The 25251-nt window shown below is 42.6% G+C and overlaps 1 protein-coding gene across 1 annotated transcript in view; it reads left to right on the top strand.

Moving 5' to 3' along the window:
• LOC137616354 (uncharacterized) overlaps positions 1-25251 on the top strand; it is a 335573-nt gene that overhangs the window by 100474 nt on the left and 209848 nt on the right. Inside the window, exon 7 of the mRNA XM_068346014.1 lies at positions 17047-17190. Coding sequence (XP_068202115.1) covers positions 17047-17190 — 144 coding nt within the window. The remainder of the gene's footprint in view (positions 1-17046; positions 17191-25251) is intronic.

Below are 25251 nucleotides of genomic sequence, written 5' to 3' on the forward strand. Positions count from 1 at the left end.
TAAACTACTCTACCGCTATTTGGGGTGGGGGGGGGGAAGGTTTAGCGGTTAGTACCAACTACCCTGCTCACTCTCACACACACACACACACCTATGTGCTATTGTCTCTGCTGCCCAACCTTTTATTAAGTTGCCTTTGTTCAATTTGTTCTTTTAGTTTTTGTTTATAATTTTTCACAGGTGTGAGTGTTCCTGTTTTGAAGACAGCATAGTGCCAGGTGTTCCTTGAGGGTGGAGAATCTTTTCTTGCGATCTCTTTCCTTTAAAGCTGGACAACCCATAGGCTGAAGGCCTTCCCCACTTCCCCTAGTGCAGCAGCTTGGTACTACTCCACAGGGGAGACGTTCTCTGTGTTGATACTCCTTCACCTTATTGAAATAGATGTTGCTCGCACCCTGGAGTTCGACGGAGGGAAAGCAGCTTGCAGCCAACCCAGAACTCTACTTCGGTCTTGCTCCTCTAAGCTGACAACGACGCATCCCCTCGTTCTGTGATGGCAGCTGGAGGAGGGAGTGCAAAGTCTGAAGCATGTTCCTGCGCTTCTCGGGGGTCACGTTTTCCGTTCACGGGTTAGGTTTTCCCCCCCGAGTGCTTTCCTTCAGCGCTGATGACTATGCACACACTTTCTCTGATGGCAGCCAGCAGAGGAAGTGCGAAGTCCGAAGCCTTTTTTTCAATTCCTGAGGAAGTTGCTGCGCCTGCCTCGTCACCGCCGGCACTCTCCCTTGTTCTGAGCTTGCTCAGCCGGCAGCAGAAGGGCAAAGTTTAAGCGTGTTCCTGCTACTCATGGTGGACACCTTTCCCATTCGCTGGTTAGGTTTTTCTTCCAAGTGGTTTTTTTCACCTTTGACGACGTTGCACTCCCTTGTTCTGTGATGGCACCTGGTGAAGGGAGTGCGAAGTCCGAAGCATGTTCCTGTTCCTGTGGAAGTTGCTGCTCCTACCCTGTCACCGCCTGGATCGCCTATGCCTGCAGCAGTTCCTGATTATTGTGCTGACGATGGCACTCTCCCTTGTTCTGATCTTTCTCAGTCGGCAGAAGAAGAGCAATTTTGAAGCCCTATCCTGCTACTCATGGTGGACACCTTTCCTGTATCTGGGTTCAGTCCTCCCCGAAGTAGTCTTCACCACGCAGAATTAAGAGTTGGTTATGGACTTGTCCATACCTTTCTCTAATCCCTATGATTCTCACTGCAAGCAAGTGCACTGCTCTTCCCAATGAGACTCTCCTTCTCTACTCATCATACACAATTGCACTCGAGTGCTATTGCTTCAACGATGACTATTCTAGTTTTCTGCCAACTCTCCTCATCTAGACAACAAACGCTAGACTCTTTGTGCAGAGTTAGAGCTAGTACCATCTCATCAACGCTAGCACTCACGTCCGCGATAGCACACAGGTGTGTGCTTTGATGTGCTTTCGACGGCGTCAGCACACAACTTCAACCTACGGTTTTTATTGGTCTTGTTTACCATGACATGCAGTGGAGGGAGTTTAGCACACACTCTCTTCTTGGAACCTGATCCAGGACGTGCCAACGATGGTTCTCGGCGTCAATGACCTTAGATGTCAGGATGCCAGAAAACTTCAAGTCAATCAATTAATCAATCACTAACAATGGGTGGGGCACAGCACACTTGTCAGCCTTGGTGCTCAATGCCTCACTTACTTATCGGAAGCTGTGCAATGAAAGAAGCTAGGCACCAGTCTTGGACAGCATTTGTCTCCTCTGTCCTCATACACCTGACAACACTGAGATTACCAAATAATCCATCTTCACCCAAGGGGTTAACTACTGCACTGTAATTGTTCAGTGGCTACTTTCCTTTTGGTAAGGGTAGAAGAGACTCTTTGGCTATGGCAAGCAACTCTTCTAGGACACTCCAAAATCAAACATTTGTTCTCTAGTCTTCAGTAGTGCCATAGCCTCTGTACCATGGTCTTCCACTATCTTGGGTTAGAGTTCTCTTGCTTGAGGGTACACTCGGGCACACTATTCATCTTGATTCATTTCCTCTTGTTTTGTTAAAGATTTTATAGTTAATATAGGAAATATTTATTTTATTGTTGTTACTGTTCTTCAAATATTTTATTTTTCCTTGTTTCCTTTCCCCACAGGACTATTTTCCCTGTTGGGGCCCCTGGGCTTATAGCATCCTGCCTTTCTAACTAGGGTTGTAGCTTAGAAAGTAATAATAAAAATAATAATAATAATAATAATGATACACAGTCTTGATATACAGGTAGTTGTCGACTTACGACCGAGATAGGGACCAAGAGATGCGTTGTAAGTTGATCTGGTCATATGTCAAACTTAAAAAGTGAAGTTTCTGTAGATTTATTACGCTGTGTCATAATTCGGCAATCATCTAAGTCATATTTTATCAATATTTTCTTACTGCATGTTATTATTTAATTTCCTTGTTCCATAGTATATCATATGCTCTATTAAATCCTTATTGTATTCTAATTTTCAATTTCGGAAACATTTTAACAATCAATAATTACCAACTTTTCTCTTTGTTTGTGATTAGCTGTGCTTCTGATCTGGGAGTCGAGCAATTTTATCGAGATAATGTGCACATACGAATGGCGTATTGTTTATATAATTTCTTAATTTACTCTGAATATATTCATGGTGATTACATCAGCACCAGTATGTGACATGATATCATAGTTTTCATATAATTCCTTTATAGCCATTATTATTAATCATACGAATGTTTTCTCTCTCTCCTTCTCTGTGCGCAACTATGGCTAGTTCATTTTTATACAGTATTCAAGTTTTAGTTCATTATTAAGCCTTCCTATTTCATTCAACATTATTTAATTTAATCGTGGTTTATTAAAGCATGTTTGAATTCTATATTTCAATTTTGGGAGCATTTCATTTATCACTATTTTTTTTTTTCATTATAGTAAGCATCATCTGATCTCAAGGTCACACTACTGTATTGTGATTATGTGCACAAAGTCTCTCTCTCTCTCTCTCTCTCTCTCTCTCTCTCTCTCTCTCTCTCTCTCTCTCTCTCTCTCTCTCTCTCTCTCTCTCTCATATATATATGTAGATTTCAACAATCTATTCATGCTTAGGACAAATCAGTCCAGAGTTAATGGATACAAACTGGAATTGAACAGATAAAACATCACTCAATGGGGCAATTTCTTTACATACAAAATAGCTACCAGCAGATGTAGTAAACAGTAACACAGTAAAGGAGTTCAGGAATAAGTTAGGCAATATCATAAGAAGTATATAAATGCTTAAAGTAAATCCCTCTGCCATAGAGCAAATGGAGTCTGCGGATGGACTAAAAAGTCTTTGAGACATCCAAAATCTATAGAAAATGGCAAATGCCTTTCAACTGTGGGAAGTGTAAAGTCATGCACATAGGTTATAGTAACACGCAGTCAAATTATTCACTGCCTCGTAATGAAATGGAAAGTGTGGACCAAGAGGAATATCTTGGTATTAAGATCAGCAAAGATTTGCAGTTTGCCAAACAGAGCATAAAAGCTGAAAAGAAAGCACAGAAACTAATAGGTTATATAAAGAGACAATTCAAATACAGAAACAAAGACACTGTACTACAGCTGTACACATCACTAGTAAGAGCCCATCTAGAATACAGAGACCATTTCTGGACTCCAAGTAATCAGAAGTATATAGATACTCTGGAAGCAGTACATGCTAGGGTCACCAAACTAGTTCCAACACTAAGGCAATTCGGATATAGATGGAGGATGGAGGATGGAGCATTTGAACTTATTTAATCTACAAACTCGACGACTAAGGAGACAGTTAATAGAGACAGATTCATCTCTGGAAAAAGGAAAGTCCTGGCAGACGGACTAAGCAGGACTGGCCACGTAGTGGGCTCGGAATGGTCCCTTCACCCCCAAGTGGCACAGGAAGTCCTCCGTCGTTGGGGCTTCCCAGTGATAGACATGTTCGCCACAAGGCTCAACGCAAAGCTCCCCGTATTCTGCCTCCCGGTACTAGATCCGACGGCAGCCTTCAAGGACGCCTTCCAGCACTCTTGGGACAACCTCAACGTCTACGACTTTCCCCCCTTCGGGACAATCAGACAGGTTCTCAACAGGCTAAGACAGTCAAAGTCCACAGAGATGACTTTGGTAGCGCCCTGGTGGCCGGAGAGGGAGTGGTTCGCGGATCTTCAGGACCTAGCCACCCTTCCACCGTGGCCCTTACCGGCAAGAGAAGACCTGCTAAGCCAACCGCACTTCCAAAGGGTGTACGAAAACCCTCAGGGGCAGAGGCTACACGCGCGGAGGTTATCAAGCGCCTGTTAAGGAAGGAAGGCTTCTCGGACAAAACAGTGGATAGGATGTCGGGGTATCTGCGGAAGTCCTCTTGCATTGTGTACCAGGCGAAATGGGCATCCTTTGTCAAGTGGTGTGCTACTCAGAATCTGCGGCCCTTAGACGCTTTGGTCCACAATATCGCGGATTTCCTAGTACACTTGAGGGATGTCCTAGGAGTCTCCATTCCAGCCATCAAGGGAGTTCGAGCGGCACTGGGCCAGGTGTTCCAACTCGAGGGCTTTAATCTGGGCACCTTGCATCACATCTCTATGCTCATCAGGAGCTTTGAGCAAACTTGTGACCCCCGCACCTCGAGGGTCCCCCAGTGGGATGTAGCCAAGGTCCTCAAGGCCCTCTCACGGCCCCTGTTCGAGCCACTCAAAGATATTTTGGACAAGGATCTCACCCTCAAAACCGTCTTCTTGCTAGCCCTGGCCTCAGCGAAACGAGTGAGTGAGCTCCACGGTCTGTCCTTCGAGGTGTCCCGCTCGAAAGGATGGAAGGACATGACATTCAAGATCTTGCCGGAGTTCGTAGCAAAGACCCAGAACCCTGCAATTGCGGACCCTAGGTTTGAAGAACTCTCAATTCCGGCTATTCCGCGTTCGGACAACCCGGAAGACCTGCTCTTGTGCCCCGTAAGGACTGTCAGGAAGTACCTTAGTAGGACGGCCAAACTCAGACCGGCCGTGGAGAGTTTGTTTGCGTCCACAGGCTTGGTCAAGAAGGCAGTTTCTAAAAACACCATATCCTTCTGGCTGCGTCAGGTGATAGAGGTCTTACGAGATTGAGGGCTCCACGGTGCCTGGGACCCCTAGACCCCATGATATTAGGGGCCTTAGCACGTCCTTAGCGTTTGACACCAACATGGCAGTAGGCCAGATCTTATGTGCGGGCATTACCTCAAGGACTGTACGAGGAAGTCCCTGGATGCCTTCTCCATCGGGCCAGTCATTTCAGCTATGCAACAGGTTTAGTAGATTGGGCCCTGGGGTAGCCCGTGGGAAGTAATCGCAAGCGACACAGGTTCCTCCTTACTATCCCCCCTTCCTTGCTACCCTCTATTCCTTTCCCGAGATCCCATCCTTTATTCCCCATCCTTACATGAGAGAATGGAATGTTGAGGCACATCATGTCTGGATTATAAATAAAAGGTGAGTTGTACATAAGGTAGACTTTTGCATGCTTTTCCCTACTCTCCTACCTCTCCCTGGGCTTCCAGACCTAGTCTCCTATCTAGGTCATGTACCCCAGCAAGTCTCGAATATTCTGAACTGTAAGCACTCCCTCCTCCTAAAGTATAAGTCTCCTAAGAAAGTAGTTCGAGGTAAATACTCCGTGTTGGAACAAATCACAAATTTTAAGTAATTTGTATTTTTCCTAACAGTACTGTACTTACCTCGAACTACTTTCTGGATATGGCCCTCCCATCCTACCCCGAGTATCTTACAGGAGTTCAAGGAGGACTTAAACATATGCTTACTGACTAACAAGCGCGACCCCACGCGCTGACCCAGGGTCGCCTCAGGGCGAGTATCCTTCCACTCCGGAGCGCCCCTGCGAGGTAGCGGAGAGAGGGGGAACTATGCAAAATTCTTGGTCGGTGATTAAAGAGATTCCCAGACTCTCCTAAGAAAGTAGTTCGAGGTAAGTACTGTTAGGAAAAGTACAAATTACTTAAAATTTGTGATTTTGGCTACGGAAAGACCATGCACATCATCACAAACCCATCCACATGATGAGGTGCAATGGCGGGTCTCTATAATCTATGCGAATTTGAACATCTGGACTCAGGCATTACGTCATCAACGTATGATTACGTTTATCATCAAAGTCTCTCCGAGCCTCTACTGTCAATTTTCTTGCAGAAAGGCTCCAATAAGCTGTACTCCAGTTTTCGACCTCTCCCCTGATCAAGTTTGTTCAACAAACTTCATTCACGATTGACACGATAAGCTCAGTGAAACAAGCAGTCAGACGCGAGGACTTCATACACTGGAATTGGAAGGCTTGCTGTCAGATTCCAGTTCCTCCATCTTCAAAGAAGGATCTAAGAATCATCCTATACGTCCGGTAATACCAGTTGTAGTGGCTGTTTTTCGACTTGATCGCACCTCTTCTGTTTCTTCACACGGGATCCATGGGAGTGGTATTCGTCTGTTAAGACCCTTGGACGACTGGCTATTTCTAATAGACTGTGGGATATCTTTTCTCCATCATTGAGCCAGGCTTCAAGATCTGCACGATCTTAGGATTAGAGTAAAATCTCTGAGTCATCCCTTCAGCCAACTCAAAACTGGTATTAATAGAAGTACTTCTAGACGTTAGACTGATAAAGTCAACTTCTGCGATCAGATTAGAAAGACTGAAGAAGACGCTAGCCCTTTCTTTCTACTAGATTTGCTACCATCTCATCGGTTACTCCATCTGACAAGTTACTCAGTCTGACAAGGACACGTGTCCTCCTTTGAGTGCTGGGTAACCAGCAAGGGTGTGTCAGATCCCAACCTCCTCAGGGGGTGGTTACATCATCCACCTTCCCCCCAGATTCGATGCTCTTTAAAGAAGCATCAAGAAGGGGGGCCACACATCTGGCATCACATGGCCTCCGGACTCTGGTCCCATTCCTAACATCATTGCTACATGGACCTCCTGGAATGAGTTCAGTTTTCTGGCCCTCCAAAAGTTCCTTTACACTAGCAGTTCCAACAGTTCCCTTCATGACACTCCATGGTGTTGATGAATGATGACACCATGGGAGGGGCTTACATTCAAACAATCAGGGTAGTTAGAAGTCATCTTTGCAGCACCTATGCCAACTAGTTGGAGAATGCTAAGGTGGACGAAGACTGCTCTTCGCCCTTGAAACCCTCTTCAACCCAGACAAGGGAGATGTTCTGGCGGACAATCTGAGTATGGATTCAGATAGTTGGCTCTATGTGGTCAGGGGATCTCCAAGTACCCAGCAGAGTCCCGAGTTTGTGGGTTTCACCGACAGTGGACCGGTCCGCCACGTCTCCAATCAACAAGCTTCCGATGTACTGCTCGTCAGTACCTTTTCCCTAAACACTTGGATAGCGGCCTTCCGACAACGGGCAGCATAGAGATCAATGCATTCCCCCCTCCCCTATGGTTGACTTAGTAAGATTGCTCAGCGAAGAAGGTAATTCAGGCCAATCGATGACCTTCTTAGCTCCAAGGTGGTACCAGGTAGGATGGTTTCCAAACTTGTACATCTATTCCCCGAGGTGCAAAAGGACCTCTCTTCATGTCACGATCTTTGAAGACTACCACACAGGAAGAGGAGAGAGGCTTTTTGCGCAACCTGTTCTGAAATGTCCGGTTACCTACAGAAATCATCAACTGAAGTCTACCAGGCAAAGCAGGCAGCCTTCTGTTGTGCAGGTAGCATAAGGGTATCGTCCTTCTTGACGCCAGTGATAGCGGAGTCCCTTCAGGTAGGAGACTCCTCTGTGTCTCGTCGGTCAAAGGCTACCACTCAGTTTTGAGCCTAACCTTTGATGGGGAAAAGATTTCCTCTTTGTTGTATCTGTCTGTCCTCACGCAGAGTCTCCAATGTACCTGTTCCTCACCCAGACGTTAGACCGCCTACATGGAACATGGTCAGTTTGTTGCGATCTCGGAAAGGAGCACCCTTGGTGTCGCCGTGTCAAAACAGGACATCAGTTCTTCACCTGACACTTAGGACAGCCTTCCTGCTTACTGAGACCTCGGCCAGAAGAAGTAATTAACGACACGCCCTTTCTTTGGATATCGACGTCTCCATCAGGGGTTAGGGACAGGTAATACTCGACTTTGTTCCCGAGTGTCTCCAGACCTAAAAAGACATGACACACAGGAACAAGGTTCCCGAGTCTCTCCAGACCTAAAAAAGACATGACACACAGGAACAAGGAGACATTTTTTCATTGGGCCTGTGGTGGCTGCACAACAAATAGTTTTAAACACCTCAGGCTCCTTTATAGACAAATTGCAGATGGTGGAAGGTAGAGGGTACCCAGGATTACCGGTAAGTCTGGGATGAATGATAGTACTTTGCTAGCTAGCCTTCACTGTCTGCAGGTAAAATCATTTCCCTTATGCAATCTGGTATAGAATTATATACTTGTTGCGTCCTCATACCCCCTGGCGAGGTGGGATTGGGTAATGTCTATGGTTGGTTCTAAGATTCGTAAGTCTCTGAGAATTCTTACCTAGACTGCTAGTATCACATAAGCACGCAGATTGCTCAGGCTGCTAAAGCGTGCTATTGCACATAGATTTTAGCGAGGTGTCAGCGTTTTCCCCCTCAAACTTGTTTGTTCCTTTGCTCACTGCAACCTCGCCATCCTTGTGAACTAAGGATTGGGGTTTAGGGGAGCATGTAAGTCTATCTGCTGAGTCATCAGCAGCCATTGCCTGTCTCTTCTTGGTCCTAGCTTGGGTGAAGAGGGAGCTTGGGTGCTGATTATATGTATACCCCCGGCTTCTCATATGTCCTGTCATGAATGTGGATGTCTTGAGATTTAGGTAATGAAAGTTTGTGGCAAGCATAACAACTTCTGTTTGTGTTCGATATACCGGAATCCAGACATGGATGATTCTATTATTGATTGTCTTCTTACCATTATGGCTAAGATACAAGATGATAGAAAGGCCTCTTTTGTCTTTGTTGGTGATTGCAATGCTCACCTGTTTTCCCTTTGAGAATTTAGTCAACATAATTGATAGGCGTATCCCCTCTTGTGTGTTAAGGTACTGAGCGTAGACATGCTTATTTGGAGAAACCGGAGGCCTATCATCTTTGGAAGGGTAACAGATCAGATTTGAGACAGTAAGCAGAGTAATGAGAAACTTGATCATCTTCATTCCTGTTTTCCTGAGACTAAACTAACTAGTTTAGTTTTTCGATCTCTTTAAACTGAAGGTCTCTTGATGGACCATGATGCTTATGGAGGTGTAGACCCAAATGATATTTTTCCTTGGTTTCTTATAAAGACTGCAGAATTCTTAACTCCATAGTTATCTGTTATTTTGTGCAAGTCTGCAAGACGAAGAGAATTTAGCACTTGTTGGAGAATGGGCAATGTTACTTCACTGTGTAATTGTTTGTGGTAGTTCAAGTCCAACTGATTACCACCCAATTTCCATAATTCCCATATTATCTAAAGTTTTTTAATGTCTTAATAGGTTTGCTGAAGATAATCATCTGTTCCGTAGTTTGCAATTAGATTTTCGTAAAGGTCCTGGAGCACATGAGGCCCTTTTTACAGTCTCCAATGCTGTACAGAAATCCCTTGATTGTAGTTAGGAAGGTCGTATGATTGGCCTTGATTTTAGTGCTGCCTTTGACCGTGTTAATCACGAGGCCCTTGTTTTCAAACTCAAACAATTGGGAGCGAGTGGGTCTTTTCTTAGCATCATTATTGAATTTTTAAGTAATAGATCGCAAAGAGATGTTGTTGATGGACACCATAGTGAGTATAGGATTGTGATATATGGCTAGTGTTCTTGTCCCATTAATTTTCATATTATATACACAAGGACATATAGTTTGGCCTAGAAAACAAGCTTGTTGCATATGCAAATGATGCTACGCTCTTTGCATCAATTCCATCTCCTGAATGTAGATCGGGGTTGCTGAATCCCTTAATGGAGATCTAGCTAAATTTAGTGCATGGTGCAAATTATGGGGCATGAAAAAATGAATCCTAACAAAACTCAAAGTATGATTGTAAGTAGGTCAAGGACAGTGGCTCCTCAACATCAGGGTCTCAGCATTGATAATGTTTCTTTAGCTTGGTATGATTCTTTTGAAATTTTAGGTGTGATTCTCAAAAGCAAATATACTTTTAAGAAACACATTAGGACTGTCTCTTCTGTAATTACAGTTGGCTTATTGAGAAAGTCTTTCAAGATTTTCGGTGATCAATCTATTCTGAAGAAGTGTTTTAACCTTTCATTCTACCTTGTTTCGAGTATTGTTCTCCTCTCTGGTCTTCAGCTGCTGATTCTCATTCTAACTGTCTATTAAATTTCTTTATCCTGATCTAGATATTAATCTCTGGCACTGTCGTTTAATTAATTTGTTATGCGTGTTGCATAAAATTTTTCATAACTAATCCTTTACATTCAGATCTTCCCAGAGAGTTCCACCCTGTTTGTAATACTAGGCATGCAGCTAATTCTAATAGTCAGGCCTTCTCCATCATGAGGCTCAATACTACACAGTATTTTAGAAGTGTTTTATTCCAGCTGTGAGAAAATTGTGGAATTATCTTTCTAATTGGGTGGTTGAATCCGTAGAACTTCATTAATTAAAACTTGCAGCAAATGTTTTTTATGTTGAACATGCTGACATTAGTCTTTTTTATAGTTTTTATATGGAATACCTGGTTTGATGTTATTACTGTTTTTAAACTTTTACTTTAATTGTTCATTACTTCTCATATCATTTATTTCCTTCCCTCACTGGGCTTTTTTCCCCATTTGGAGCCCTTGGGCTTATGGCATCTTGTTTTTCCAACTAGGGTTGTAGCTTAGCTAATAATGATAATAATAATAATAATAATATGGTCAGTCTCTAGGGCATTGTCCTGCTTGATAGAGCAATGTCACTGTCCCTTGCCTTTGCCATTCATGAGTGTCCCTTAACCCAAGAACTGCCATAAGGCTCTTGAGCGGCTGTATGGAGAACTGATATAAGCCTCTTCAGAGTGTAATTTTCTATCTTTGCTCACAAATTCCTTCATCGCATTACTTGTAATATTTTTTCATTATAAAAGTATTTGTCTAGTAGAAGTTTTGATATTAAAAATTTATTTTACCTATATGATTTTATTATATAAAAGTTTCCCTCTAGACCAAATTTAACTACAGGTATTTTGCAAAGGCATAAATCAAAATGTAGTTATTTTCAGTCAAAACTTGTTTATATAAACACATTAGAAACATACACAATGAAAAAAAGAACATATAACAGCATACATACATACACACATTTACATAATATCATAATGTAATATATTGTTTAGAGCAAGGGAATTAAAAGCCGTGGCAACTCCCAGTACCCATGTCAGCTGCGGTTGCCTAGTGTAAATTGTGGTAACACCCCTAAATGGTTTTGTTCTCATTTTGAGTATCTAATGAGTTATTTTTCTAGGAATATCAGTTGCCATGATAAAAAATATTAATCTTTTATTGGCTGCGTCTAAAGCTCTACTTTGATAACAATTAAATCCATTTAGTTTTTTCTGTGTGCTTGTTTGTTTATTATTTTTTGTCGCCATAACTGGAGAGATAGTGAGAGTGAAAGTGTGTGTGTGTGTGTGTGTGTGTATGTATGTATGTATGTATGTATGTGTAGTTACAAGGAGTTTCAAGGATTTTGGATGTCTCAAAGACTTTTTATTCCATCAGGGGAAACTCTATTTGCTCTTTGGTAGAGGGATTTAGTTTTAGCATTTAGAGAGTTCTTATGATCTTGTCTAACTTACCCTTGACCTTGTTTACCGTGTTACTGTTTACTACATCCACTGGATGTCTATTCTAAGTATTTGCTATTTTGTACGTAAAGAAATTACCACACCGAATGGTGGTGTATCTTTTCAATTCCAGTTTGTATCTGTTACCTCTGGGCTGATTTGGGCCAAGTGCAAATAGACTGTTGTAATCTACATTTGTTATTCATTTTAAGATTTTTGAATGGCTCTATTAACTGTCCCCTTAGTTGTCAAGATTTTAGATCAAATAAGTTCAAACGTTCCATCCTCCGTCTATATCCAAATTGCCTTAGTGTTGGAACTAGCTTGTACTGCTTCCAGTCTATCTATATCCTTCTTGGAGCCAAGAATTGGACTCTGTATTTTATATGTGGTCTTACTAGTGATGTGTACAGCTGTAGTACAGTGCATTAGTTTCTGTATTTGAATTGTGTCTTTATATAGCCTATTAGTTTTTGTGCTTTCTTTTCAGTTTCTATGCTCTAGTGAACTTCAAATCCTAGCTGATAATAATACTGAGTTCTTCCTCTTTCATTACCCAGCAGTGAGTAATCTGATTGTAGGTTACTATAACCTATGTGCATGACTTTACATTTCCCACAGTTGAAAGGCATTTTCCATTTTCTGAACCATTCTCCCAGCTTTATTAGATCCATTCTTAAGGCTTCTACATCTGAGTTTGGTGCGTGTATGGCTAGTTTAGTATCATCGTCAAATTTGGATATTCGACCCGTTAATCCTAAATCTATTTTGTTAATGTAGATAATACATAACAATGGGCCAAGGATGGATCCCTGAGGTACTTCGCTTATAATTGACCATTAATTTTCTATGAGGAACTTTCTCAAAAGCATTTTGAAAGTCCAGGTACATGATGCCTATTGCCCTGCTTTTGTCATAAATGCTAATGTGGAAAAACTCCAAAAGATTTGTCACTCATGATCTCTCTAGTCTAAAACCATGTTGGCTGTCTATCAGAAGATTGTTTTTTCTCTATACGTTCTACTATTGAATTTGCTATAATTTATTCAATATTTTGTAAGAAACTGTAGTTAGACACAAGTCTGTTGTTGCCAGGTTCTTCTTTTTGTCCGTCTTGTGTAGATTGGAGGAACATTGCCTAGTTTCAACCTTGTGTTGCCTTTCTTTCTCTGGTTGTCTTCGGAACATTTTGTAAAAGTGTGGGGTTATCTCTTCTTCTAGTTCTATAATCTCTTTTAGATGAATATCATCTGAACCTGGTGCTTTAGACTTACTGAGTCCTTATATAGTCTTTTTGACATCTTCCAGTGTAAAGGTGAATCTATTTAATGGTTGTGGTCTTCATATTTGATAGCTGGTTCAGGGAGGGTCATTGATTCTTCCCTGGTGAATACAGTTGTGAAATATGCATTATCAGTTCAGCTTTTTCAAAATAATTTGTTATAAGATTACCCTCACGAGTCTCTTAATTGGCTAATGTTTTTTTTATATGTATTCTACTGTTTACATATGCAAAAAATTCTTTTGGGGTTTCTTTACTAGCTGAAGCCACTCTTTTCTCTTCATTGATCTTGGTCTTTCTTACTAGTTTATCTACTTTTGGGCTTAACTTTTTGTACCTTGAAATTTCATGAATTGAAGGCTGTGGACCCATTGATTTATGTTTGCTGTCTACTTCTTATTGCATTGGCTATTTCTCTGTTGAACCACTTAGGTTGTGGAGTTCCATTTGTTAAAATTTTTCTATGTGGTATACATTTAGCCCTTTTTTCTTTATTTATTTCTACTAAGGAGTCCCATTGTGTATCTATGTTCCCTATTTCGTTGTATTCTAAATTCTTGGGATATTCGTTCAGTTTTATCCAGTTACTACATCTGTAATCTAGCCTTTTTATAATTTTCCTTTCTTTTAGATGAGGAATATTTACCTGATGCCTAACTATTTTATGGTCACATTTGCCGATATTTTTGCCTACTGAAACACTGGATTCTAAATTTTCTTTTGTTGTTAGCACAATATCTGGTATGTTGTTTCCCCTGCTTGGTACATCAGCCCACTGACGGAGGAATTCATTGTTGACAAATTCTAGTAGGCTAAGTCCCTCTGTGTTTGATGTAGAATTCAGTATCATGTGGTGGTCTGTATGTTACTAGTAGGGACTTGTTTTTTCCTATGGTGTTGATATTTGCACCTATCACTTCACATTCGGTTTCTAATTTACTTTCTATGGGGTTTATGTGATATTTAACATAGAGCATTACCCTTCCACCATTTTTGGTAAAGTGATCCTTCTTGAAAAGCTTGAAATCTGGGATTTTGTATCCGATAAAATCCTTAGTTTTTTCTTGAATCCAGGTCTCGGTAATTCCTATGACATCTTGTTCCTCACTAGCTATCATTGCCCTGAAGTTTTCAAATTTGTTTCTAACTGATTGATTATTATTGTTATTATTACTTGCTGAGCTACAAACCTAGTTGGAAAAGCAGGATGCTATAAGCCCAAAGGCCCCAACAAGGAAACTAGCTCAGTGAGGAAAGGAAATATGCTACAAGAGAATTTTAATAATAATAACATTAAAATAAAAATCTATCATATTTAAACTATAAAAACTTTGATGTACAGTAATAAGAGGAAGAGAAATAAGATAGAATAGTGTGTTCGAGTGCACCCTCAAGCAAGGGAACTCTACCCCAATACAGTGGAAGACCATGGTACAGAGGCTGTGGCACTACCCAAGACTAGAGAACAATGGTTTGATTTTGGAGTGTCCCTCTCCTAGAAGAGCTGCTTCCTGCAGCTAAAGACTCTTCTACCCATGCCAAGAGGAATATAGCCACTGAACAACTACAGTGCAGTAGTTAACCCCTTGGGTGAAGAAGAGTTGTTTGGTAATCTCAGTGTTGTCTGGTGTATGAGGACCGAGAAGAATGTGGAAAGAATAGGCCAGAGTATTCTGCATATGTGTAGGTAAAGGTAAAATGAACCATAATCAGAGAGAGAGATCCTATGTAATACTGTGAGTGAGTGTGTGAGTATGGTAGGGGAGGGGTTGTAAGTAGGTGCGTACCGAGAGTTTTCCTCTTTGTAACAAACTTCGGTATGATCTGCTTTTGTGTCTGAGTTTTGTCTTGTACTTAATGCATTGACCTGGACCTAGTGTTGCTTTTCAACCAAAAATGTTGTCGTCTAAATGTCAGATCAACATAGATGTGTCCTCGATGATCTCTCCCCATGCACATGTGGTAGAAGTTGTACATACTGCACTAAGATTGTACTTAGTTCTGAGTGGTGTGGTACAGGTGTTTAGGCACCTGATACCAACTCTCGGTCTCGTACGAGACCAAGCTGTTATCCCATTGGTCAGGATAAAAGGGCACTGCCCGCTCTGCCCTTTGTCTGACACTTGTCAAGAGATGACAAGATGAGAACCCCACTGAATGCTGTTTGGAACCTCTTCCTGCATGCAAATGGGAGGGACAGTAGTACTGGGAACCTTGTGATAGACAGCTATGATTAGGAACCAGGTGATCAATACCTTCAAGCCACCAGGTAACTAGTCCACTGATTTCTATTTTAGACTCCTTCTCAGCACTTAAACAGCCCTGAAGAGGAGGAGGAAGAGGGCACCGAAGCATAGGAAGATCGATCAGGCAGCCTTTTGAAACTTCAGCTGATTCCTCTGTATGGTTTCGTGGAAGGAGCAATGCTGTACCAAAGCCCAACCTCTGGTTAGGGATTTTGTTATGGGGTACAGGAGCTCGTGCTCATGCTACCGGTGATGGGTTTCATACGAGACTTAGCACAGCTAGTCTGCATGTGGGCAGCCACCTTCGTCTCTCTCCTGCCTTGGGATGTTCCTGAGATTCTTCAGTGACACCAACTCAAAACGAGCCTAAGGGCCAATATTGTTCATCGATCTAGAACCTCTAGAACACTCGAGATCAATCCGTGTCAGTTTTCCAAGACACTAAGACCTACCAAGTTGGTAGCAAGTTAAGAGTTGGAGTGACTTCTTAAATCTAATCTTGGCTTTCATACAAGCTTTGAAATGCCACATCCTGCTCATGCAGTTGTTAGAAAGGATCCTCTCCAACCAAGTACAGGTATCTTAGAAGAAAGATTCTTTTATGAGAAAGATTCTTGTATGAAATATTAAGATGTGTCACAAAGAAGGTGCAGGAAGACCAATCAATAGGAGTCATGTACGAGTGAATTATAGTTTCTCACCTCCTGAGGATGATGGTGTGGTATGGAGATCGTTCCTCTTAAGTAAAGGATCCAAATACATTCTCTTTTCATTTGCAAGATTAGGGGATACATTTTGGGAGTCTACCTATCCCTGAATACCAGCTACCTGTGCTTGGTTCTTATGAAAATTAGCACACTCACTACCGATATGAATAAAGATTGCTGCCCTTCTCCATATACTGAACGTTCACCTTCTTTATCCCCACAGGAGAGAATGCTGTATGCGCCGTTACTTTCCAAGATACATCAAGATGCCAGAAAAAATTTACCAATTTTATTTCAGAGGTGTAACTCGAAGAGTTTATTGCATTTTAATTGACCTTTTAATAACTTCCTCTCAACTCCATACAGCATTCTGATGTATTTAGAATGTCTGATTTATTGGGATTTACTTCTATACCATTTATAACTATTTTATTTTCAAGACAATCACCACTACATGCGTTTGAACATTTTTTTCCTTATCAGAGGCTCTTCAGGGACCTTTGGGAATTATGAATTTGCATTATAATTAAGTATTGGTTCTAAGAGGTCTTAACACACCGTACAAGCACTGCATTGTAGTGTGGAGTTTCAGCAAATCAAAGCATCTTTTAAATTGAGATTTGAGCGGTATTCTATATGAATGATGGGTTTATTTTGAATTAGAAAATATATTGTAGAAAGCAAAATGAATTAATTTTCCTATATACAGTAAACCAGTTTTGGTGATGCCCCCCCAAAAATAAAAAAATAAAAAGGTAAATGACCAACGGGTATCAGAGGATGTACTGTATAAGGTGTAAATGTAGTAGTACTACTATGCTTTATTCTCCTGTTAAAGAAAGAATCCAGCTCCTGACCATGACTTGTGAGTAAATAATAGGTTTGTGTAAAAACATATTTTGTGCAACAGAGAATAAGTTTTCACGATTAAGAAATTCATGTAGAATTCTGTTTGTACATACAGTATATGAATGAATCTAGTATTCAAAGTATTTCACAGGGTGTGGGGAATGTGAACAGATGTACAGCATAGAATGTCCTCACCATCACATACAGGGGATGTCAGATCGAACAATCAAAACAAGAGGATGGAACTCGCTCTCTTCTCATCAGCTAGTAACTGATATATCGTGTGATATAGAAGGTAAAGATATTTGAGTATTTGACTGGAATAATCATTTCTTTTGTAGAACTTTTTTCCTGTTCATGTTAGGTCTCATTGCAGACTGGAAGTTTAAATATTTCATATCTTGTTTTTGTATTTTTTTTATAGTTTTTTATATGAAAATCTGATAGTCAATTGATTTACTGGATTTTTATAGGTAGTAGGTTGGCCAGGGCACCAGCCACCCGTTGAGATACTACCGCTAGAGAGTTATGGGGTCTTTTGACTGGCCAGACAGTACTACATTGGATCCTCCTCTCTGGTTACGGTTCATTTTCCCTTTACCTACATACACACTGAATAGTCTGGCATATTCTTTACATATTCTCCTCTATCCTCATACACCTGACAACACAGATTACCAAACAATTCTTCATCACCCAAGGGGTTACTGCACTGTAATTGTTCAGTGCCACTTTCCTCTTGGTAAGGGTAGAAGAGACTCTTTAGCTATGGTAAGCAGCTCTTCTAGGAGAAGGACACTCCAAAATCAAACCACTGTTCTCTAGTCTTGGGTAGTGCCATAGCCTCTGTACCATGGCCTTTCACTGTCTTGGGTTAGAGTTCTCTTGCTTGAGGGTACACTCGAGCACACTCTCCTATCTTATTTCTCTTCCTCTTGTTTTGTTAAAGTTTTTATAGTTTATATAGGAGATATTTATTGTTGTTACTCTTCTTAGAATATTTTATTTTCCTTTTTTCCTTTCCGCACTGAGCTATTTTCCCTGTTGGAGCCCCTGGGCTTATAGCATACTGCTTTTCCAACTAGGGTTGTAGCTTAGTAAGTAATAATAATAATAATAATAATAATTAGGGAAGAATTGGGTAGATTAATTGCCACCAAGAAAGGTATAAAATTTATGTTGAAGGCTTTTTATATTTTCTGAGATTATTTTAGTAGACTTTTTTTTATTTCATTATAGTCAAAATAATTCTCCTAATTGACAGAGGACTTAACTATTGTTTGTTCCAACTCGAAGTACTTACCTCGAACTACTTTCTTAAAAGTATCTGGGATCTCCTCCCATCCGACCAGAATTTTGTGTAGTTTATCCTACTCCCGTTTTCTATGCGGGGCATCTCTGGCGGAGTGATACGCGCCCAGAGACGACCCGGGGTCAGAGAGCATGCTTGCTCAGGTCTCGCTCTCCAGTAAGTTTCTGGTCGCGTCGGCGTTAACACCACGACGCTCTCTCTTAACCCAGTGCGTTGACAGAGGACTTAACCATTGTTTTTTGTATGTGCATTAAGTTGATTAAAGTTTCCACTGTTTAATTGTATATATTAGACGAGAAGGTTCTGTAGGAAGTTTGTGCCAAGAACATTTGTCATATTAAAACTGTGATCTGTTGGTTTACTTTAGTTAACAATTATGTTTAGTGAACACATTCAAGATTTTATTTCCCCTTAATGAGAGAATTTCTTTGGCAAAGTTATTTCTATTTCACATGGAATAACTTATCCATATTATAGCTTCGTGATGTGCAAAAGGGTTCTTTAACTGGGAAATAATTTTTTTTGTCAGCTTGACTCAAAATTTCTTTAATGCTTTTTTTCACCTATCACTTTAACTTCCTTCATATTTTATCAAATGTCTATCACCTTGCTGTCCAACCTCTCTTCCCCTTTTCATTATCTTAGATTTTTTGGAAGGGATATCATTGCTAGGATTAGAGTTAGTTCCTGCACTAACAAACCTTACAGTAATTATAGGGATCATCTTTCGGTGAAGTTTGAAGGTTAGCCATTAAGACTTTATTGCAAGGTGGCAACCCTACCCGACAGCTATAGCGGGAAGGGTAGGGGGTTGGCTGGTGGGTACCCAGCCGCCCATATCTACTCACACTTCGGTGAACTATGTCACTTTTTTCTTTTGGCTTGCCATATAGACTATTGCTTTATGCACAAATCTTTCTCTTTTTAAAGTTTGACCAATTCTCTTCGACGCTCCCATGTGTACCTGCCCAGGTCCTGAAGAGATGTTCATGCGGCACCTTTATGTCATCAGAGGAGACTGACCCCCATTCGCTGTGCCCGACCTGCATGGGGTATCGCTGTGAGCAAGATTCTCCCCTTGATGAGTGTAGGGAGTGGTCTGCAACTGGGGCTGTCCCTGGGAGTGACTGCACCCCCTTCTAAGGAAGCGTTGATTCAGCTTCTTAAGCGTGGGGCACGAAGAGATCCTTTTCCAGTTGTTGCTGCTGCAGTTGATGCTTTAGCGGTCTTTGAGGTCCACCTCTTGCCTCTTCTGGCCTCTCCACATTGTATCGTGGTCAGCGCTCTCATTCGCCCATCCGACGGCCTCCTGCTGTCGACGAGTCCTCTCGCCATCTTTAGACCTCGTCGTCACCTAACAACCCACAGTCTCTCTTTTCTCCTTATAGGCAACATTCTAGCCCCTGTGTGCAACACTTATCTGCTGCGGATCACGATCCTGATAGTCAACCCATGGCCAGCTCTCCATCTATTCGCCGATTGCCAAGACAAGATCAATCAACTTCTCATCCTTACTAACGATCCTCTTCAGGATGTTTTCGACTCTCCATTGATCATCGCAATTCACAAGATCGAAGATCATCATGATCTCGAGGATTATCGTCTAGAAGACGCTTACAATCACAAGCTAAACGCTCACATTCCCGAGCTTAACGTTCACATTCATGAGCTCAACGCTCACTTTTCAGAGATCAACGCTCACTTTTCAGAGATCAAAGGTCATCACAATTTCGACGATCTTCTTCTAGAAGACGTTCAAGCTCACAAGCTAAACGATTACGATCAGGACACTCATGATTACGATTCTTGCAATCACGAGCAAAACGCTCACGATCACGAGCAAGACGATCTTCACGTGGACGACTTTCATGTTCACGAGCAAGAACGCTCACGATCACAAGCAAGACGATCTTCTTCACATGGACAACGTTCACGTTCACGAGAAGATGATCTTCTTCACGTGGACGACGTTCTTCACGAAGACGACATTTGCGTTCACGAACAAGACGATCTTCATCACGAGGACAATGTTCATGTTCAAGAACAAGACGATCCTCTTCATGAGGATGACACAGACACTCGCGTTCATTTTCAATGTGACGCTCTTCGACTCGGCGATCTTCCACAGCTCCTTCTCCCAGACGACCTATGATTGAACACCGACCTACGGACAGGCAATTTCCTAATAGACATCCTCCTTATTGTCTACCCCCTGCTTCCTTTACGGCATGGGGTCTTCTTGCTAAGCGTTTGCCTACGTGACATGCTCCTATCGCGTTTTACCCCTTCAGATGCTTTCTTCGCCTCTTCTAGCAAGCGATCAGCTGATTTCACGCAAGTTTCATGATTTTCAGCCATACTTTCACAAGCTGTCACAAGCCCCAAGTCTCTGCAAAGAGCCTCCACAACTGCTCCTTCCAGCAGTAGACTTATTCCCCTCCCAGAAATGTTTAGAGAACCCTCAACTAAGTTTGCGGTTGTTCTGATCTCCCCTGATTGTCCTCTAAGGACCACGAAAGATCTTCTTATACCTCAACGATTATCTCCTCTGTCTTATCAGGTGCCAAAACATTGTCCTGGTAAGAAGTATTCCCCTCCTCCAGGTCTCCCGTAGGAGACTCCAGACCTGACGTCCGTATGTAAACTTCCGTCGTGGTATGTCACCTTGGTGTCTGACCTGCCAAAGTCTTTACCGGTTCAGGCCTTCCTGCCCCTCCTAAACCTCAGCAGCTTCGGATCTGATCGTCCACCCCTAGGATCCCACTAGAAAGGTCGATGTCTTTCTCGTCCACCTCTTCAGGCCCATTTGATCCCAGGAGGAAACCTGCTCTGGTTCATCTTCCTGACAGCCATCCGGTTCACCTGTCCCCTCCAACTAGACTCAGGGGTGAAGACAGGATTGAACACGGTTTCGTCCAAGACTTCGGTGAACCTCCTGTTACTCTATTCACTCCGGCGATAGGTTGACAACCAGACAAAAGAGAAGGATGCTGCGTTGTACTTCACCTCACGCCGACCGACTTCAACCTCAGATGAATAGAGACATGGGCTTGCCCCAGATCTCCTTCCGACCCTTCAGGCCAGAACCCCTAGAAATAGTTCCTCCGGAACTCCACCCCGTCTCCAGACCATCTAGAGGTGAGCAATCTTCCACCTCCAAGGCTCGCACCTTGTAAGGAGCCTAAGGATTCCAAAACGGTTCCCAAGAGATAAAAACCGGGGGAGACAATCAGGTCCGAGATAGTTCGGGGATCCCCAGGCATGACCTTCCCAAAAAACCACCCCTGTTGATGACTTGGACCTACCCCAGTCTCCTATGGGTGAGAGCTTGGAGGAATATGAGTTCCTGAACTCTGAGGATGACTACCTCCCTAGAGCAGTGAGTCATAAATTCCACTCCGAAGACTAGTGTAAGAAGTCGGAACACACTTTCTGGAAAGTCCTTGCTTGTATGCGTACCATCAACAAGCTGTCAGATCCTGGCTCCACTCCCCAAGAAGGCAAGGACATGGTCCTGGAGCTCTTGTTTGGTACTCAGAGGCCCCCCCTAAGACCAACGCAGTCTTGCTTTGGTCGAAGGGACTGATAGCAGCCAGAAAGAAGGCTACTTCTCGGGTAGCAGGCTCGTCTAGCTCTCTACGGGCGGGTTCTTCATCTAAGGGGGGGGGGGGGGGGCAGGCAGTAAGGAGGACGTCATCATTTAAAGACCGCTATATCTTCATTGTTTGGAAAAATTATTGACTATTTGTTCTTTTGATGACCTTAGGTAATATTGGCCTTGCTATAAAGTTCCCGAGGACGTTGTAAAAACAATCTACATACGAACTTCAAGTAAACAAACGCATGCATTATAACTTCTGTAAGTGTTTGGAAACTTTGGCTTCTGTTCTCTTAGGAGTAGATTTTGTTCAACTACGCTCTACCAATGCCTCCCATTTCTGCCAGACGTACGATAGATCGAAACATAAGAGAAAAATCGCTATAGATATGCAAAAATAACACACAAAGACGATTTTGTCAAACTCAGTCATGCAGACGATACAGTAAGGATGACGTCATCATTTAAAGACCGCTATATCTTCGTTATTTGTTAAAATAATTGGCTGAAACTTCTTGGGAGCATGTACGATATGTTTGTGCATACATAGAAGCAATAAAACGATTTTCGATTTCTGAAAGTTATGTCAAAACCCCATGGCGGACGGCCCCCTTAAAAGTATTACATCTACCCATGACACACCTCAGTAGAATCTCTTACTAGAGGTTTTTCTGTACAGTGACTCTACTTTAAGGGCTTCGCTTTCGGTAACTGAGCTCCTCAACATCGAGAAAGGCGCAAAGTACGCTATGCAAGCTGCTTCCTGGCTTGATCTATGGATGGGATTGTTGGGACACATTTTCAGATCTGAGGATTTATCCAAAGAATCTACAAGACAGTCCTTGGAATTTTTTCTCTTGTTGGGTACTCTAACTCTTGAATTCCGTTCCTAACAGGTAGTCAACTTGTGGGCAAATGTGATTCTTAAGAGGAAGGATACCGTTATTGGGAGATTCCACAGGCAGGTACCAAAAGCTGAGGTTACACGCCTGAGGAACTTGACTCTTGAGGGTACTTCTCTCTTTGACCCAAAGGAAGTAGAAAGGTCAGCTGATAGGTGAAGGAAATCCTCCAAGGATTCTCTCCTCCATAGGGCCTTGACTTTTAGGGCATATGGGAGGGCTCCTCAACCTCTCAGGGTTCAGCCCCATCCATCGAATCCCTCAACATCACGGTCTTCGGGACTTTCGAATAAGGTGTCAGGGTGACCCTTTCTGGCTAAAGACCAGGAGGGTCCCAAGTCCTTCAGAGGAAGGAAAAGTGGAAGGGCGGGCAGCTTAGGTGGTCACTCTTGCTAGGGAGGGCAATCCTCTCACCTGTCTGCCGGTGAGGGTATTCCTGCATCGCTGCTAGCAGAGGTGGCATTTTCACGGGGAAGATCCCTGGATGATTGTAATGATTAGTGTAGGGTATTTTATCCCGTTCATACAATCTCTCCCTCTACTGACTCGGGATCCAGTTCCATCAAGTTCCTATATGAAGGGATCCATAAAGGAGCTGGCCCTCCGGGCTGAATTCCAGACCATATTGCAGATGGGCTTTCTCTAAGGGGCCCTTGACTGGTGTCCATGCTTCTACACTTGACTCTTTATTGTGAAAAAGGCATCTGGGGGCTGGAGACCAGTCATCAATCTTTCGTCCCTGAACAAGTTAGTCCTACGAACTCCGATCAGGATGGAGACGGCAAACACGGTCATCGAGGCAGTAAGACCAAAGGTCTTCGTGTGTTCACTGGATCTCCAAGATGCATACAGTACTTCCAGATCCTAATCCATCTGTCTTAAAGGAAGTATTTAAGATTTATTCACGAGAACAGGCATTACCAGTTGAAGGTCCTGGGCTTCGGCCTCTCAGGTCTTCACAAGCTTGTTCGCCCTAGTGTCGTCTTGGACTCACAAGAACGGCATTCGTCTCTAAAGATACTTTGACGATTGGCAAATTCTAGCAGACTTGGCGGTGACCCTTCTTCAGCACTGAGACAAACTTCTCAAGTTTTTCCAGGGTCAGGGGATCATGATAAATCTCAAGAAGTCATCAATGCTTCCCTCTCAAAGACTGGTATACCTAGGTATGGTTATAGACACCAACCTCCAAATGTGTTAACATCAAACAACAGAGTACACAGTCTGAGAGAAGTGGCCAGTCCCTTCCTCAGATGAGAAAATCTTCCATCCCTGATTCGTCTTGTTCCCAACGGCAACCCGCCGCCTCCCTCAGAATAGGCTCCCTCCAATGGCAGCTAAAGCACAAATGGAACAAGCATTCCAGCTAACCAGACACTTTAATCCCCATGGGACAGGATCAAGTGACGGATCTTCAGTGGTGGGTGGCAGAGGAGAACCTCCTTAAGGACTAGACCTTCTCATCCCTCCTCCGGACTTGATGTTCTACACAGACGCATCAAAAGAAGGATGGGGGCCCCATGTGCTGCAGCTCAGAGTCTCGGGCCTCTGGTCCAAGTTTGAAAGGTACCCGCACATAAATCTAAAGATGAGAGCAGCCTTTCTGTCTCATCAGTTCCAACTGTTGCTGGCAGGTTAATCCGTAGTGCTGATGAGCGACAACACTACGGAAGTGGCTTATGTAAACAAACAAGGCGGTACCTTTTTGCAGCCCCTATGCCATCTAGCAGTAAGGATACTAAGATGGACAGAAAAACATTCGGTGTCCCTATCAGCTCTCTTCATTCCGGGCAAAAGGAAGCCAAGTGTTACTATGCCCAGTGAGGAGTTTGAGATATTATCTTAAACGCACTGCAGCTACTTGTCCTTAGCTGTCAGCCCTATTTGTCAGCATGGGTAGAATTAAGAGGAGGGTCACTTAGAATACCATCTCATGGTTATAGACTCAGCACTGAATCCTGGCCTCCTCCAGCTCAACAACTTAGAGATCATGCACAGTACGTCCCTGGCCTTCAAACACAACTTTTCTGTGTTGCTAGTATTACAAGCAGGTGTATGGAATTCAGACAACCTTCGCCACCCTGTACCTGCAAGACATGACCTACAGGAGCCTTGATACATTTTCTATTGGTCCAGTGGTGGCTGCACAACAAGTGGTTTAAGTATACCTTGTACTCCTTGTTGGACAAGTAGCAGATGATTGAGGGCATTGGTTACCTGGCTTAAGTCTGGGATGAATGAATAAGAATGACTGGCTTTTTTCTTTTCTTCATCTTCCCCTCTCTTTGGAACAGCACCAAGGGTCCCTCTGCACACTCGCCTCATCCTCTGCAGGTAAGAACCATTTAGTATAGATTTTATTCTTGTACACGTCCCCAATGCTTCCTGCGAGTTAAGCCTTGGAAACGTCTATGGTTAAATTATGTATTCCCCTTGTTAAAACTCAATATCCTTATCCAGATGTTCATATGCTATCTCTTACAACCACACAGGTTGCTCAGGCTGCTCAAGCTGCTATCAATACTCCATTTATGTATCAATTTA

Source organism: Palaemon carinicauda, chromosome 22 (assembly GCF_036898095.1).
Source record: "Palaemon carinicauda isolate YSFRI2023 chromosome 22, ASM3689809v2, whole genome shotgun sequence".
NCBI lineage: Eukaryota > Metazoa > Arthropoda > Malacostraca > Decapoda > Palaemonidae > Palaemon > Palaemon carinicauda.